The sequence below is a fragment of the Hippocampus guttulatus genome, chromosome 8 (assembly GCF_054856545.1).
Source record: "Hippocampus guttulatus isolate MCC_2025c chromosome 8, RoL_Hgut_1.0, whole genome shotgun sequence".
Classification (NCBI taxonomy): Eukaryota; Metazoa; Chordata; class Actinopteri; order Syngnathiformes; family Syngnathidae; genus Hippocampus; species Hippocampus guttulatus.
In genome coordinates, this window is record NC_141268.1 from 19807659 (window position 1) to 19820037 (window position 12379).

General features: G+C 44.4%; 1 protein-coding gene across 7 annotated transcripts in view; it reads right to left on the reverse strand.

Moving 5' to 3' along the window:
• Nucleotides 1–2052: 2052 nt before the first annotated feature.
• chd6 (chromodomain helicase DNA binding protein 6) overlaps nucleotides 2053–12379 on the reverse strand; it is a 37654-nt gene continuing 27327 nt past the window's right edge. For 3 of the 7 annotated variants that reach the window (XM_086117090.1, XM_086117092.1, XM_086117089.1), the window contains 7 exons: nucleotides 11916–12064; nucleotides 11274–11567; nucleotides 9901–10461; nucleotides 8155–8388; nucleotides 7441–7581; nucleotides 7142–7246; nucleotides 2053–7064 (listed from right to left, as the gene is read on the reverse strand). In XM_086117090.1, coding sequence (XP_085973216.1) covers nucleotides 5991–7064; nucleotides 7142–7246; nucleotides 7441–7581; nucleotides 8155–8388; nucleotides 9901–10461; nucleotides 11274–11567; nucleotides 11916–12064 — 2558 coding nt within the window. In that variant the 3' untranslated portion in view covers nucleotides 2053–5990. Of the gene's footprint in view, nucleotides 7065–7141; nucleotides 7247–7440; nucleotides 7582–8154; nucleotides 8389–8423; nucleotides 9706–9900; nucleotides 10462–11273; nucleotides 11568–11915; nucleotides 12065–12379 lie in introns of those variants that run through there. The other 4 variants (XM_086117093.1, XM_086117091.1, XM_086117094.1 and 1 more) reach the window with 4 other exon arrangements.

Sequence of the window (12379 nt, forward strand, 5' to 3'; positions counted from 1 at the left end):
GGTGGTTCTAAAAGCTTTCAAAACACGAACGAAGAGTCATTGAAAAAGTCTCAAAAAGTCAGCCATTTTGATTCTAAGCAGGCATTTTAGGGTGCTCAACCAATTTTTTTTTTTAATTCAGCCTCCCTAGTTTGACTTTGTAAAATGAAATTGGGGAACAATCATGAGCAGAGCCACAAAATATATATATATATATACACACACACACACACACACACACACACACACACACACACACACTGTATGTGGCGGAGCCATGACGGCCAAGTCATAGGAAGTTGGCCATTCTGATGGGAAGGCTGAGGAAGGCCTCGGGACGCTCGGGCTTCCCTGCTTGAGCGGATTCAAAAGGGATTTGCAACGCGTTCTTTTTTTTCTCTTACCAGAATTGTTGAAGGGATCATGTGACGCTGTTCAAACAAGAATATGTTTTAAGTCCTGAAAACAACTTTTGCCTGAGGATGAAAGATCAAAGTGCACATTTTGAAAAATGACTCATTTCCATCAGCGCACACGCAAACGCCATCAAACACCTTTCCAATTTGCCAGCTCACGTAAACGCACCAGCGCCCCCTTGTGGCTCAACATTTATAGAATGGCGTCATCTTGTTTCATAAACTGTCCAATTTACGTAATGTTGAATTTTTCTTTTTTTCTTGGGGGTGGCGGGGGGGATCATTGAAGAAACATTGGTCATAATTCAACAGGTCAAATGTTCATGTGAATAAACTGAAATCTCTAAAACATGCTATTCTTTATGAAAGTAGGGATAATCTGACAAGAATAGAAAAAATAAAAATAAAAATAAAAGAAGTCATTAGAATATTAGACAAAAACGAATGAATTGAGTGAGCAAAAAGTCAGACTGGTCCTCAGGAGGAGGCTTAAAAAAAATACAAATCTGCACAATTTCTGCTCCAGCTCTCAACTCAACCCAACTGTATTTATAGAGCACTTTCAAACAGCCATCACTGCATACAAAGTGCTGTACATGGAGCAATTTAACATATACAATAAACAGTAAAACAAATCGGTAATAAAGACGGTAGAAAGCACCGAACAGTAAAACCAAGAACAAATCTCATGCTGAGTCGAATGCCAAAGAATACAAGTGAGTTTTGAGGAGGGGTTTTGAAGATGGGCAGCGAGAAGGCTTGCCGAATGTTCAGTGGGAGGTCATTCCAGAGAGAGGGACCAGCAACAGAAAAGGCTCGATACCCTCTGAGCCTCAGTTTAGTTCTTGGTACTTCTAATAATGTCTGGTCCGCAGACCTGAGGCGCCAGGTGTGTAGGGGCGGATGAGCTCAGAGAGGTAAGGTGGCGCGAGGTCATTTAGAGATTTGAAAACAAATAAGAGGATCTTGAAAATAACTCTAAAATGTATGGGGAGACAGTGAAGGGATGCCAGAGTAGGAGTTATGTGCTCCCTCTTACGAGTACCAGTCAAGAGGTGAGCAGCGGCATTCTGGACCAGCTGAAGGCGCTTAATGGAGGACCAGCTGACTCCAAAGTAAAGGGCATTGCAGTAATCGAGCCGGGATGTGGTCACCTCATTAGGTATTCAGGCCATAATTCAAATAAGATCCTTCTCTGCCCTCCATCATGTCAAATGTTCACTGCAGCTCATAAATCAGATTTTTTGTTTTTGTTTTATGACAGGCACTCCAATGCCATTTTGTGTTTTGCTGAATGTCGCCATCACACAAGCAAACAAAAAAGGCGAAATACGTCTTTCTTTATATCTTCTTTTACTTGGATTAATATGACAAAAGAATATTTGGCCAAAGCAAAAAGTGTAATAATAATCAAAATAACCATAATAATAAATTATATGGCGCCACAACAGGTTGTGGCGAGGCAACAACTACCAAGTGGTTGTGTTTTTTGTTTTTTTTTTGTCTTCTTCCCACACACGACAGCACGGACTTTGTGCAAAAATGATGGGGGGTTTTACATGTCATTTAAAAAAAAACAATGTGACCCTGTTGGATGTTCACTACTTCCTGTCAACACGCACACACACACACCAAGTCAGCCAATGAGATGCAAGCAGAAGGCCAAAAGGAATAATAATTAAAATAAAAAAAAGCAATATACAGCACCACGTGTGTACATACATACAGTACGCGTGTATACACTTTTGCAAAAGGTTTGACTTTTTTTTTTTTTTTTTGCCCTGTACTCTATTTTCCACTCCCAAACTTTGCTTTTCGCTGTTTTGTGCTCTTTCTGAAACGGGCCTTAGCCTCCTCGCATATACAAGTAGTGCATTGGCGCCATCTCATAGCATCTTGATGCCATGGAACTCAGTGAGAGCATTGTCATTTAGAAACAGAAAAGTAGTGCTTTGGTGCCATTTTGAGGCATCTTATAGGAAATGTTAATGACTTGTGGTTTTTCGGGATTCGCAGTAGCGCTCAGTATCAAGCAGGGTTACTGTACACTTTACATAACATGTACATATATATATACACTACTCACAATCAGCTTGTAGTTTTGGCTTAAGGGGTGAAATTTCCAGATCCACCTAAAATGCCCCTGAGATCTTTGCAGGTCAACCAAATTTAACATTGTGTCAAATTTTCAATTTTGGGGGAGTACGTTTTGGACTTGCTGATCAGCGGGAAGGAGCCATTTTGATTAGAAGCTGCTATTTTTAGGGCTTTTTGGCAATTTCAAGGGACAGAAATTCCACCCCCAAAGCCAGTTTGACCTTGCAACATGGAATTTAGTAGTGTCAGAGTAGGCCCACAAAAAATTCTCAAGCCATTCCAGAAAAGAAGTTTGTCATTGTGATTTGAAGTGCACGTTTTAAGGTCCCGTTGATCATTTCCAGTGATCTGCCGAAGCCTGTTTGACTGAACAAGCAACATCAAATTTGGCCGACAGGTCAGTCATGAGCAGACCTACAAAAAAGAAGGAAAAAAAAGCAGCTTCAAGAAGCCCTGCAGCGGAACATAAAAGGTGTCTGTCATTCTGATGAGAAGCAGGCATTTTAGGTGGTTTTTTTGGCCAAATGCAGGGGTCCCTTCAAAGCAATTCCTCCCCAGAGATTTTTGTTACAAAAATTGGATCCTGTTAAGTAGACAAATGGACAACATTAAATTTGGAGGATTTTGAGGGTACAGTATTTTTTTTTCTTCAAACTCAGGGGTGTCACAACAAACTGATCAATACCTAGTTTTACAATCAGAAGTCAAGAATAACGAACAATTTGAAATTTTGGTTCAGACTTTAGCAAGCATCATGGAACTTGACATGCTTGATTTGCTTTCGCGGGCCACATAAAATGTTGTGGCGGGACAGATCTGGCCCGCGGGCCTTGAGTTTGACACCCGTGTTCTAACTTTTCAAACCATAACTATATATATATATATATATATATATATATATATATATACTGTATGTATGTGTATATATAGTAAAAAAAATTAACAAAAAGATAAACAGATAAACACTCAACACACACACACACTCTGAACCCATGTGTGTGATAGTTAAGCACGTTGGTGACAAGAGGATTGGCCTCCATGTTCCTGTCAAATGAAAATGTATACATGTGTCAATAATGTCTCAGGGTGTTATTGAATGTATTGCTGCTCCCTGCTGGTCCAAGTGTAAAAACATAAAGTGAGCGAAAGAGCCACACACTCCAAAAGAAAACGACGACTATACTACGACAACAATGGGAGTATTTCTCCCAAAATGTCAGATTTTTCTTTGTGAGAGGTGAGAAGAGCCATCTTCGAAGATTTAAAGTTACAATATTAAAAGATTAAAGTCCTTTCCAATTAAAGTACTTTAAAAAATTGTTTTTTCAAGAAAAAATTTTTACTTTTTTTTTCCAAGAATAACGTCGAGTCCCCAACAGGTTAAAGGTGTATTAATGAAAGATTTAAGTTGTTTTTCCCCATCCAATTTTATGGAGAAAAAAAATGGTCATATTACATGAATAGACGTCAAAGAAAAAGTGAGTATATTTTGAGACAAGTCACCCTTTTATGGGAGGAAAAAAATGTCAACTCATTTTTTTTATTGTAGTTTTTTTCAGAAGAAAAGTCACATTTTGGCCTTTTATTCGCACCTTCCCGCCACAACTTTAGCTTTTAACTTAAAGCAATCCAACATTTTTAGAACTTTATTATTGTGATTCTTTTGTATTTTGATTGTGGCTTGAACAATTGCTGGTGTCACTGTCTCCCTTAAAAAAAACAAAAAATCCCTAAATGATCCACTCAGAAAAAAAAAAGAAAACTTTAAAAACATTTTTCTATTTCAATACTCTGTAAAATATCTCACAAGTTGTTTTTGGGAGAAAAAAAAATTCAAGGGAATACTTAGCCTTCTTGTGTGAGTAACATTTGTTTTTGAATAATTCTAAATTTGGTAATGTCATGACAAGGTCGAATTTATTTAAAAGAAAAATAGTGGTGGCGGGGGGTTCCATACATATATCTTTTGATAACATCATTTTATTTTTGTTGTTTTATTGAGATTGAATAAATGTTTTAGTGTTTTGACAAAACCAGGCTTAACTGTGCCAAAATGAAAATTTTGTGGATGGTTTATGGGGAGAGAGAGCAGACCTTGAGGAATAAAATGATGCATGTTTCAGGCAAATCGAAGCAAAATCGCTAATTTATTTATGATGATTTGAAGCACCCTGCCAAGAGAAGTTTGTAAAATTTTGAAGAAAGTACGTTTTCAAAATCCGGAACACTTAAAATTATGAATGGAAAGAAAACACTCTTGGGATTCTTATGACATAAATTGTATTTTATTTATTTTTTTATTTTTTTAATGACATACATTTTATGGACTCTATGCATGGCAGCTCATGACATATTTCCAGGGGAAAGCTGCGGATTGGTACAAACTTCCTGTTTCCATTTATTGCAAGCTACTGGGACGCCATCTGGAGGAAAAATACCCTCATTCTTAAAAATTGTCTTGACGTGGGTCTTAATAGCTCGCAGCTGGTGCCAAAGTAGTGACTTTTTCAACACGAAGGAATCCCTCTCGGTAGTGTGCCGGCTCAGCCAATACTACAAAGGAGATTTGAAAATTTAAACCGTACATTCGGCGAGGTTAAACGATTGCAACATCGAATCGATGAAGGTCGTCTGTCCGTCTTTCGCTTTGTTTTTCCTTGCCTGGCTCGGCAAAGGCGAGTCACAAAGCTGTCCTCTGTCTCCCTCCCTCTCTCCCCCCGCCAGCCCCGTGGCACTCACAGCTAGAGCGACCACTCCGTCACGAAGCTTCTTAGTAAATTTTAGAAATGTACTTTCAGTCCTCCACGGTTGAGCGTAGTTTCAAAACAAGCTTATCTTTTATATGACAGAAGAAACAAAAAATAATTTTCAGTCACTTTTTTTTTTGGAAAAATTCACCATTTGCAGCCTTGAGTCAGCGCGACATACGCCTGATTTTGTGAAAACACATCATATAGTGTGTGTATATTTTTTTTCGCTTTCTTTTGGGGGTAGGGTTTTTTTTTTTCCATTTTGGTACAGGAGGGTTTTTTTCTTTTGAGTGTGGCTCTAACACTTGACAGTAAGAAAGTGACTGCGTGTGCATTTTTAAGAAGCATACATCTCTTCATGATGCTCTCAGTCCAAAAAGAAATATTGCTTTAAAAAAAAAATCTAAAAACAACATGTGCATCATGATTGTTCTCTGCTTTGCTTTTGTTCCAAGGGGTAGTAACATTGAAAAGATGAAGTGGAAATGTGAAGTGTGCGCCCCAGGGAGCCCATGTGAATGTGGACACTTCACAGGAGCTTAGCACACAACAAAACCAGAAAAGAGGAAATAAATGTCTCAGAGGGGGGGATTGCACTGCGGGCTTGGGGGGTGGGGTCCTGCGATACAAACATGTGAAGTCATCATCCTTGTCAGAAGCAGAAGACGAAGAGGGATTCAAGTCAAACGGCTGACAGACGGACAGACACGGCACAAACGTTACACTCAAGTGTTTCCTTGCTGCACCTTTACACGTCCTGCTCCTGTCTTTCCGGTTGTCTTCCGACTCTTTGTGGGTCCGGTGGTGCCCCTGCAGGCTGCCGATGGCAGTCCCCTTCCTGTGTGGACGCCAGCGAGGGCACCAAAAACGAAGGGTCCACTGTACTTTGGCTCTGCTTGGCCTCCTGCTGGCTTGGCCGCCGCTGCGACTCTTTGCAGTGCTCCGGCTCCCGTTCCAGCCCCTCTTGCAGCTCCTTGCGCCAGTCCAGGTCCTCAGAATGTTCCGACTCCTGACGGCATTCGGTTTCTGACTCCTGGCGTGGCTCCGGCTCCTTGTGCGAATCTGGCTCCTGGCACTGGGGCGCCCGCTCGGACTCGTCCCGCTCTCGCCGCCGCCTCCTCTTGGGGCTCCCCGGGGAGCCGTCATCAGCAGAGGCGCCGGGCGGCACGGCGGGTAGCGCCATGATTCCACCGTGCGGCAGAAACATATGCGGGTAGAGGAGGCCGTGTGACATGCCGGGTATCAGGAAGGGGTTGAACGTCAGATGCCCGCCGGGATGCGGGTCAGACTTATTCTGGCCTCCGGAAGGCGCAGCAGCAGCCTCGGCCGGCGCGTCCGACGTGCCGCCGCCCGCCTCCGACGCACTAACGGTGGTGGTGACGTTAGAGGCAGAGGACGACGAGGCGGAGGAGGCAGTATGTAGAGGCATGACGCTGAAGAGGGCGTGCTGCTGGACGGCGGCCCCGTGGGGGGGTGGCGGCATGCCGTGCAGCATCATGGGTAACATACTCAAGCCATTCTTGCCGTCCTCTGCCGACGTCCCACCGACGCCCGCCGGGAAAACGTGAGGGAAACCCGCCGCCATGATGCCGGAGATGGGGATGCCGGGCATTCCGCCGCGCAGGTTCTGCATGGCCACCATGGAATCGACGCCGCCCATCAGGGCGCCGTTCATGAAGATGGGCGCCGGGAGGCCCGAGGCGTCCGACAAGAGGGGCTTGGGCATCTCGCTGCGAGGGCGGCGCCCGCGGCGGCGCGACGAAGGGTCTCTGTTGACTGGTTCCGTCAGGATGCGGGAGAACTTTCCCTCCGGGAGGAATCCCTACGGGGACACAAAATGGTCAGATGGGATCGGTACGGGTGCCCGCAGGCTGGACCTGAACCGTGTTTGCCACTCACCGAATGTTTGACCACGTCCGCCCAGTCTGGAGCCACAAAATACTCCGAGTTGGCGTCCAACCAGCGGGACAGCTCCTTGATGGCTGGAGCCATAGCACCACCCAGCTGCAAGGTGATAGAACAACAGTTGGGAGAAAAAGCGGACAACAAATTGAGTGGTCGCCAGTCCATGTCAAGGCAGATTTAAACCAACAAGGAGCCTGGATTTGAGCTGACCCTCCCACGTCTGGGGCAGCCATCATGCTAACCACTCCATTATGGCACTGGCCCCAAAAAAAGGATAAGCGGCGCGGACGTACCCGGCGTCCCGTGCCGCGGTGCACGACGGGCACGCGCTCCTCTCCTGTCAAGGAGTTGACGTCCAGCTTCGTGGGATCTTTGCAGCGATGGCGCCGCTGCTTGGGCCGCTCCACCAAACCGTGCAAGACCCCCGCGCCAACCTGACAAAGGCAAAAGAAAAAAAATTTCAAGAGTGACTTCAGGGTTCAGCTTTACCATGGATGCTTGTTTTTTTTCTTTATTCATTGTTTTTTACCGACTTAAACTTATTCAATGCCAGGGATTTAGTTTCATGTCTATTAATCAGAACTATTGTTATTTGTTTTATTATTTTTGTTGGAGCCACTAAAATGTCCTTTTTTCAGGCATTCGTTTGATACAATAATATTCTGGATTATTATCCTGGTAATTAAATTTCAATCTCAGATCTTTATTATGATTACCACTGTGTTAGGTGCTTCATTTTTTTTTTCTTATTATTATTTTCTTCGACAAAGACTCCAACATCAATAAATGCCTAATTAAAAAGCGTTTTTTGTTATTTTAAATTCTACTCCTGGCAAATTGATCCGAGTCCTCCCACTTCACTTTACGGCTAGCCGGTGTACAACTTTCTACATATGCGGAAGATAGTTGCAAAATTCAAGTTGCACTCCAGACTGGTACAGTGCGTCCTTGTACTGTGTGTGCGACGACAGGTTTTTAGAAAAATCCAAAAGTGTAAAATAACATACGTGAGCAAAAGGTAGGTCCAAGCTGTATCCCGGTTTATGCCGCAGCCACTCCATCAAACCTTTGCTGGCGGCCACCTCCCGCTCCATGGCCGCCACTTCTGGGTGGGACGGCGTGGGTGCCGACGTGGGCGTGGACGAGGGCGTAGGTGGTGCCACCGGACGTTCCGAGGACGAGGGAGACGGTGACGACGTGGAGGACGACACCGACGACTGGCTCAGAGCCTCCACGCCACCCTGAACAGATGTTTCACATTCATGGATACAACAATGTATATAGGTAGATGTGCAGTGGATATAAAAAGTCTAAACACCCCAGTTAAAATGCCAGATTTGGTGACTTGATTTGAAATGTACAACTCATTTGAAAAAGGAAAGTAATCGTATAAGGGGAAACCTTTATGCATAAATATGCACACCCTCAGAGTCTCTCAGCAGGGTACAAATTAGGGTTTCAAATTAGGGTCAACACAGATGTTACAGTCAGGCTTAAACGCCCTCACTTATATTTCAAAGTAATAGAGGTGCAACAAATAATGAATTAATCAACAACTGAGTGAATATCCAATTATTTTTGAATAACCCTTAATCGTTTAGAGACCATAAATATCATCAAGTTTATGTCGTTATCCATAAAAGCAGACTGATAATCGATCAAAAAGTTCAACCTTGGTTGTAGCAGACCATGGCATGCGTGTTCCTGCAAAGGGTAGACGAGCTCGGATGTTTTGCGTTGTTTGTAAGATGAATCATGCCGACAGTACGTCTTGCCGCCTCAACACACAGCCAGGCATAGAGTGGATTTAAAAAGTCGACACACCCCTGTCAAATGCCAAGTTTTAGTGATTGGGAATGATGAAGAGTTCCGAAAAGCAGTCAGTGTTAGCACAAAAACGTCAGGCTTCTGGTAGAAAGATGTTTTTAAAAGTCTGGAGAAGCCTATTAAAACATCTGAACTCTGCTTGGGGTTAATCGGAGGTACTTTAAGTTTGAATGGTGGAAGGTGTTTACCGACTGCCCGTGAACACAGCCACATCCCCAGATTCACCCATTTTTGCACTTTTGCAGCCACACAATCTCAGTGGTTGAAAAGCTTTGTTATTCCAACTAAGGTTATAGGTCACATGAACGGCGGAAAGAGTTAGCTTTTGTTTTTTAATTTAAAAAAAACAAATTGGCATTTGAACAAAGGGCCTTAGGACTTTTTATATCTACTGAATACAGCAGGCGGGAGTGTGTTACACGCACTAAACATCCAATACTTGCCAGGAATTCCTGCAGCTCCTTCATTGTTGCTGTCGGACTCCTGGCGGCCTCCTTGACCAGTTTTTTTGTCTTTTCCTCAATATTGGAGGGACGTCCAGTTCTCGGTAACGTCACTGTTGTGCCAAATTTTCTCCACTTGATGATGACCGTCTTGACCGTGTTCCACGGTATATTTAATGCCTTGGAAATTCTTTTGTACCCTTCCCCCGACTGATACCTTTGAACAATGACATCCCTCTGATGCTGCGGAAGCTCTTTGCGGACCACCGCTTGTGCTGTCAGATGAGACTACAAAAATAATAGGAAAAGCCTACTAGAACAGCTGAACAATCGCGTTATCTTAATTTTCATCTCCCCTCTCGAAAAGATTTTTGTTTTCAAATGAGTTGCACATGTTGCAGGTTGCATTCAAAGTCTTTTTCTCTCCACTGCAGAAGGATGGTTTATGGTTTTGTATAACACCCAAAGTGTAGACTGAGTTACCTGTGCCGTGTCAGGGAGGTGCATGGCTTGAGCTTTGGTGAATTCTGAGTAGAGGGCCTCGACGTTTCTCCTTCGCCCCCGTCTCCTCCTCAGGCAATCGTCTCCCCTCAGACTCCCATTAACAATTTGTCCAGTCACGGGGTGGATGAGTCCAGCCTGCAGGATTCCTGCCATGTCCATTCCCGGAGAGCCCGCCAGGGGCGCCGTAATGGGCGGTGGCGGGGGAAGCTTGCGGGCAGCGTCCCCTGACCCAGAAGCGACTGAGTCGCCCAGCGATTTGCTGAGATCCATGGCCGCCTCCTGCCAACCGTTCATCAACAGGGCACCAGCCCGCTGGTTGGCTGATGCGTCCCCACCGGGGGTCCTGCCTGAGGACGGCACTGTCACCGCCTTCCCTGCTAAGGCCTTAGCGGCTGCCACTGCCGCCGCTTCATAGTCAAAGGAGCGCCGTCCTGCGGCACGTTTGAGTTCGGGTAGGAAGGCGGGCGCCACCAGTCTCTCCTGTAAGAGAGGGAGGGAAGTGAGGCGCCAAGCCCCGCGGCCGCCGCCCCGCCCCGAATACTGCCAGGGTGGACAAGACACACAAGAACAATGGGCTGGTTAAAACACAAAACAATAACACTGACAAGCACCATGACATTCGGTACACACAGCCATCAAAATGTTGCCTCTGAAGCCAGTTCCACTTGGAAACGTTACATTCTTTTATGAGCGGAACCACAAAAAGAGTCATGATGCAATGGCCCACATAAGAAGTCAGCCAGTTTGGTTTGAAGCAGAACATTTTAGGCACGACTGGATTGAGGGCAGCCCCCAGGGCCCGTTTCACTCGCTGGCATAAAATTTGATCCAGTACAAACGATTCATTAACAACTAATCGATTATCCAATTAATCCATTCAATATTTTTTGTTATAAGCCATTAACTGTCTAGAGACCTATTATAATTTAAAGTTGTGGAAATCCTCAGGATGTCATCTTCTCAATAGTAAATATTTTCAGATTTCTGTGGTCCTCCATGATAGCAGGTTGGTTATGTATAGCTAATAAATCACAGTTTCAGTTTTTGCTATGGGAAAAATAAATCATCAACATTTTGGCCATTTTTTTCATAAGATACAGACCAAACCAGGAAATGAACCCTAATTAATTAGTTTGGTTCCATTTTCTTCAGTCTCAATATGAAATAATGTCCTGTTTTTGAATAAAGGTATGGAAATCAAAACATGTTTTTTGAAAAAGCCCATTCATCAATTAATTTACAAAATAATTCGACTTGTGTGCCCGCGCGTGCACACATTCTCAAAACACACACACACAGACAAACTCACAAGGCAGGACGTAAAGCAGAAAAGCTGTTTGGCCTCAGCTCACCTTGGGCAGCCTGGTGAGAGGAGGTGGAATGATGGGGAAGGCCAGGCCCGGATTGGCCTGCTGGATCCTGGCCTGGCCAGAGGAGGACAAGCACGAGGAGGAAGAAGAAGAGGAGGATGAGGAGGTGCAGGAGGCGGTACCGGGGATGAAAGCGGTCCGCTGGAGGTGTTGCTGGGCCAAGTGGTTGGCGCTGACGGAGGCTGGCAAGTCATACTGGTCGCTGGCCGAAGGCCATTTCCCCTTCAGGATGGCGTGGCAGATACTGTCCAGACGATTGATGATCACGCGGTCCTGCTGGGACCAAACAAAGAACTTCTGGGAACGTACGCCATAGCTTGAAACACTAACCCAATGTGAAATAGCACCACAAACTCAAACTCTCATTTTAAAGCGGAATCTGGCTTCTTGAAACACTAATTTGAAGGTTGTTTGCTGAAAATGGAACCCAATGGGAGCAGATATAGTGAGAAACGCAGAGGCCCCAGAATGGAGCCCTGTGGAACACCACACAACAGTGTGGCAGTTCGTAATTGAGAGCAACCAATCTTGTGAGTAATAAATGTTTTTAAGAGAAATAGTTTGTCGACTGGATGTGTAATGCAATGTAATTTTCAAATGTTAGCAATAAAGCGAGCTGAATACCTTGGGCCAGTCAGAGTAGGAGTAAAGCGCTTTCTCCTGGAGCAGCTGAGCAATGGTGGGCTCTCGGGCATCGTGGATTTCGGGAGGCTCACACACGGAAAAGGGAGCCGTGAAGCCGGGACTTCCAGAATAGTCCTCCACAGTCGCCACTGGAACACACCTCAGAATCAACATCTCAGCAATGGGCACGCAGGTGGCTGGCAGAGCCCAAGCACATGATTAAACCCTGACACATAGTGGTCATTTTCCCAGCCCAGATGATAGTCAAAATGAGACTTTATACTAAAAATCTTTTTAAAAATACCTTTCTGACATCAATATGGATAATGCACAATTAACCTTAATCAGTGTTTCAGAGAAAAAGGAAAGTATCTCGAATTTATTTTGAGCACACAGAGTACTGTACAAGCAAAATTTGTTCTTGTGTGGACTGTATCTTTTGAAAGATCCTTATGCATATGTAG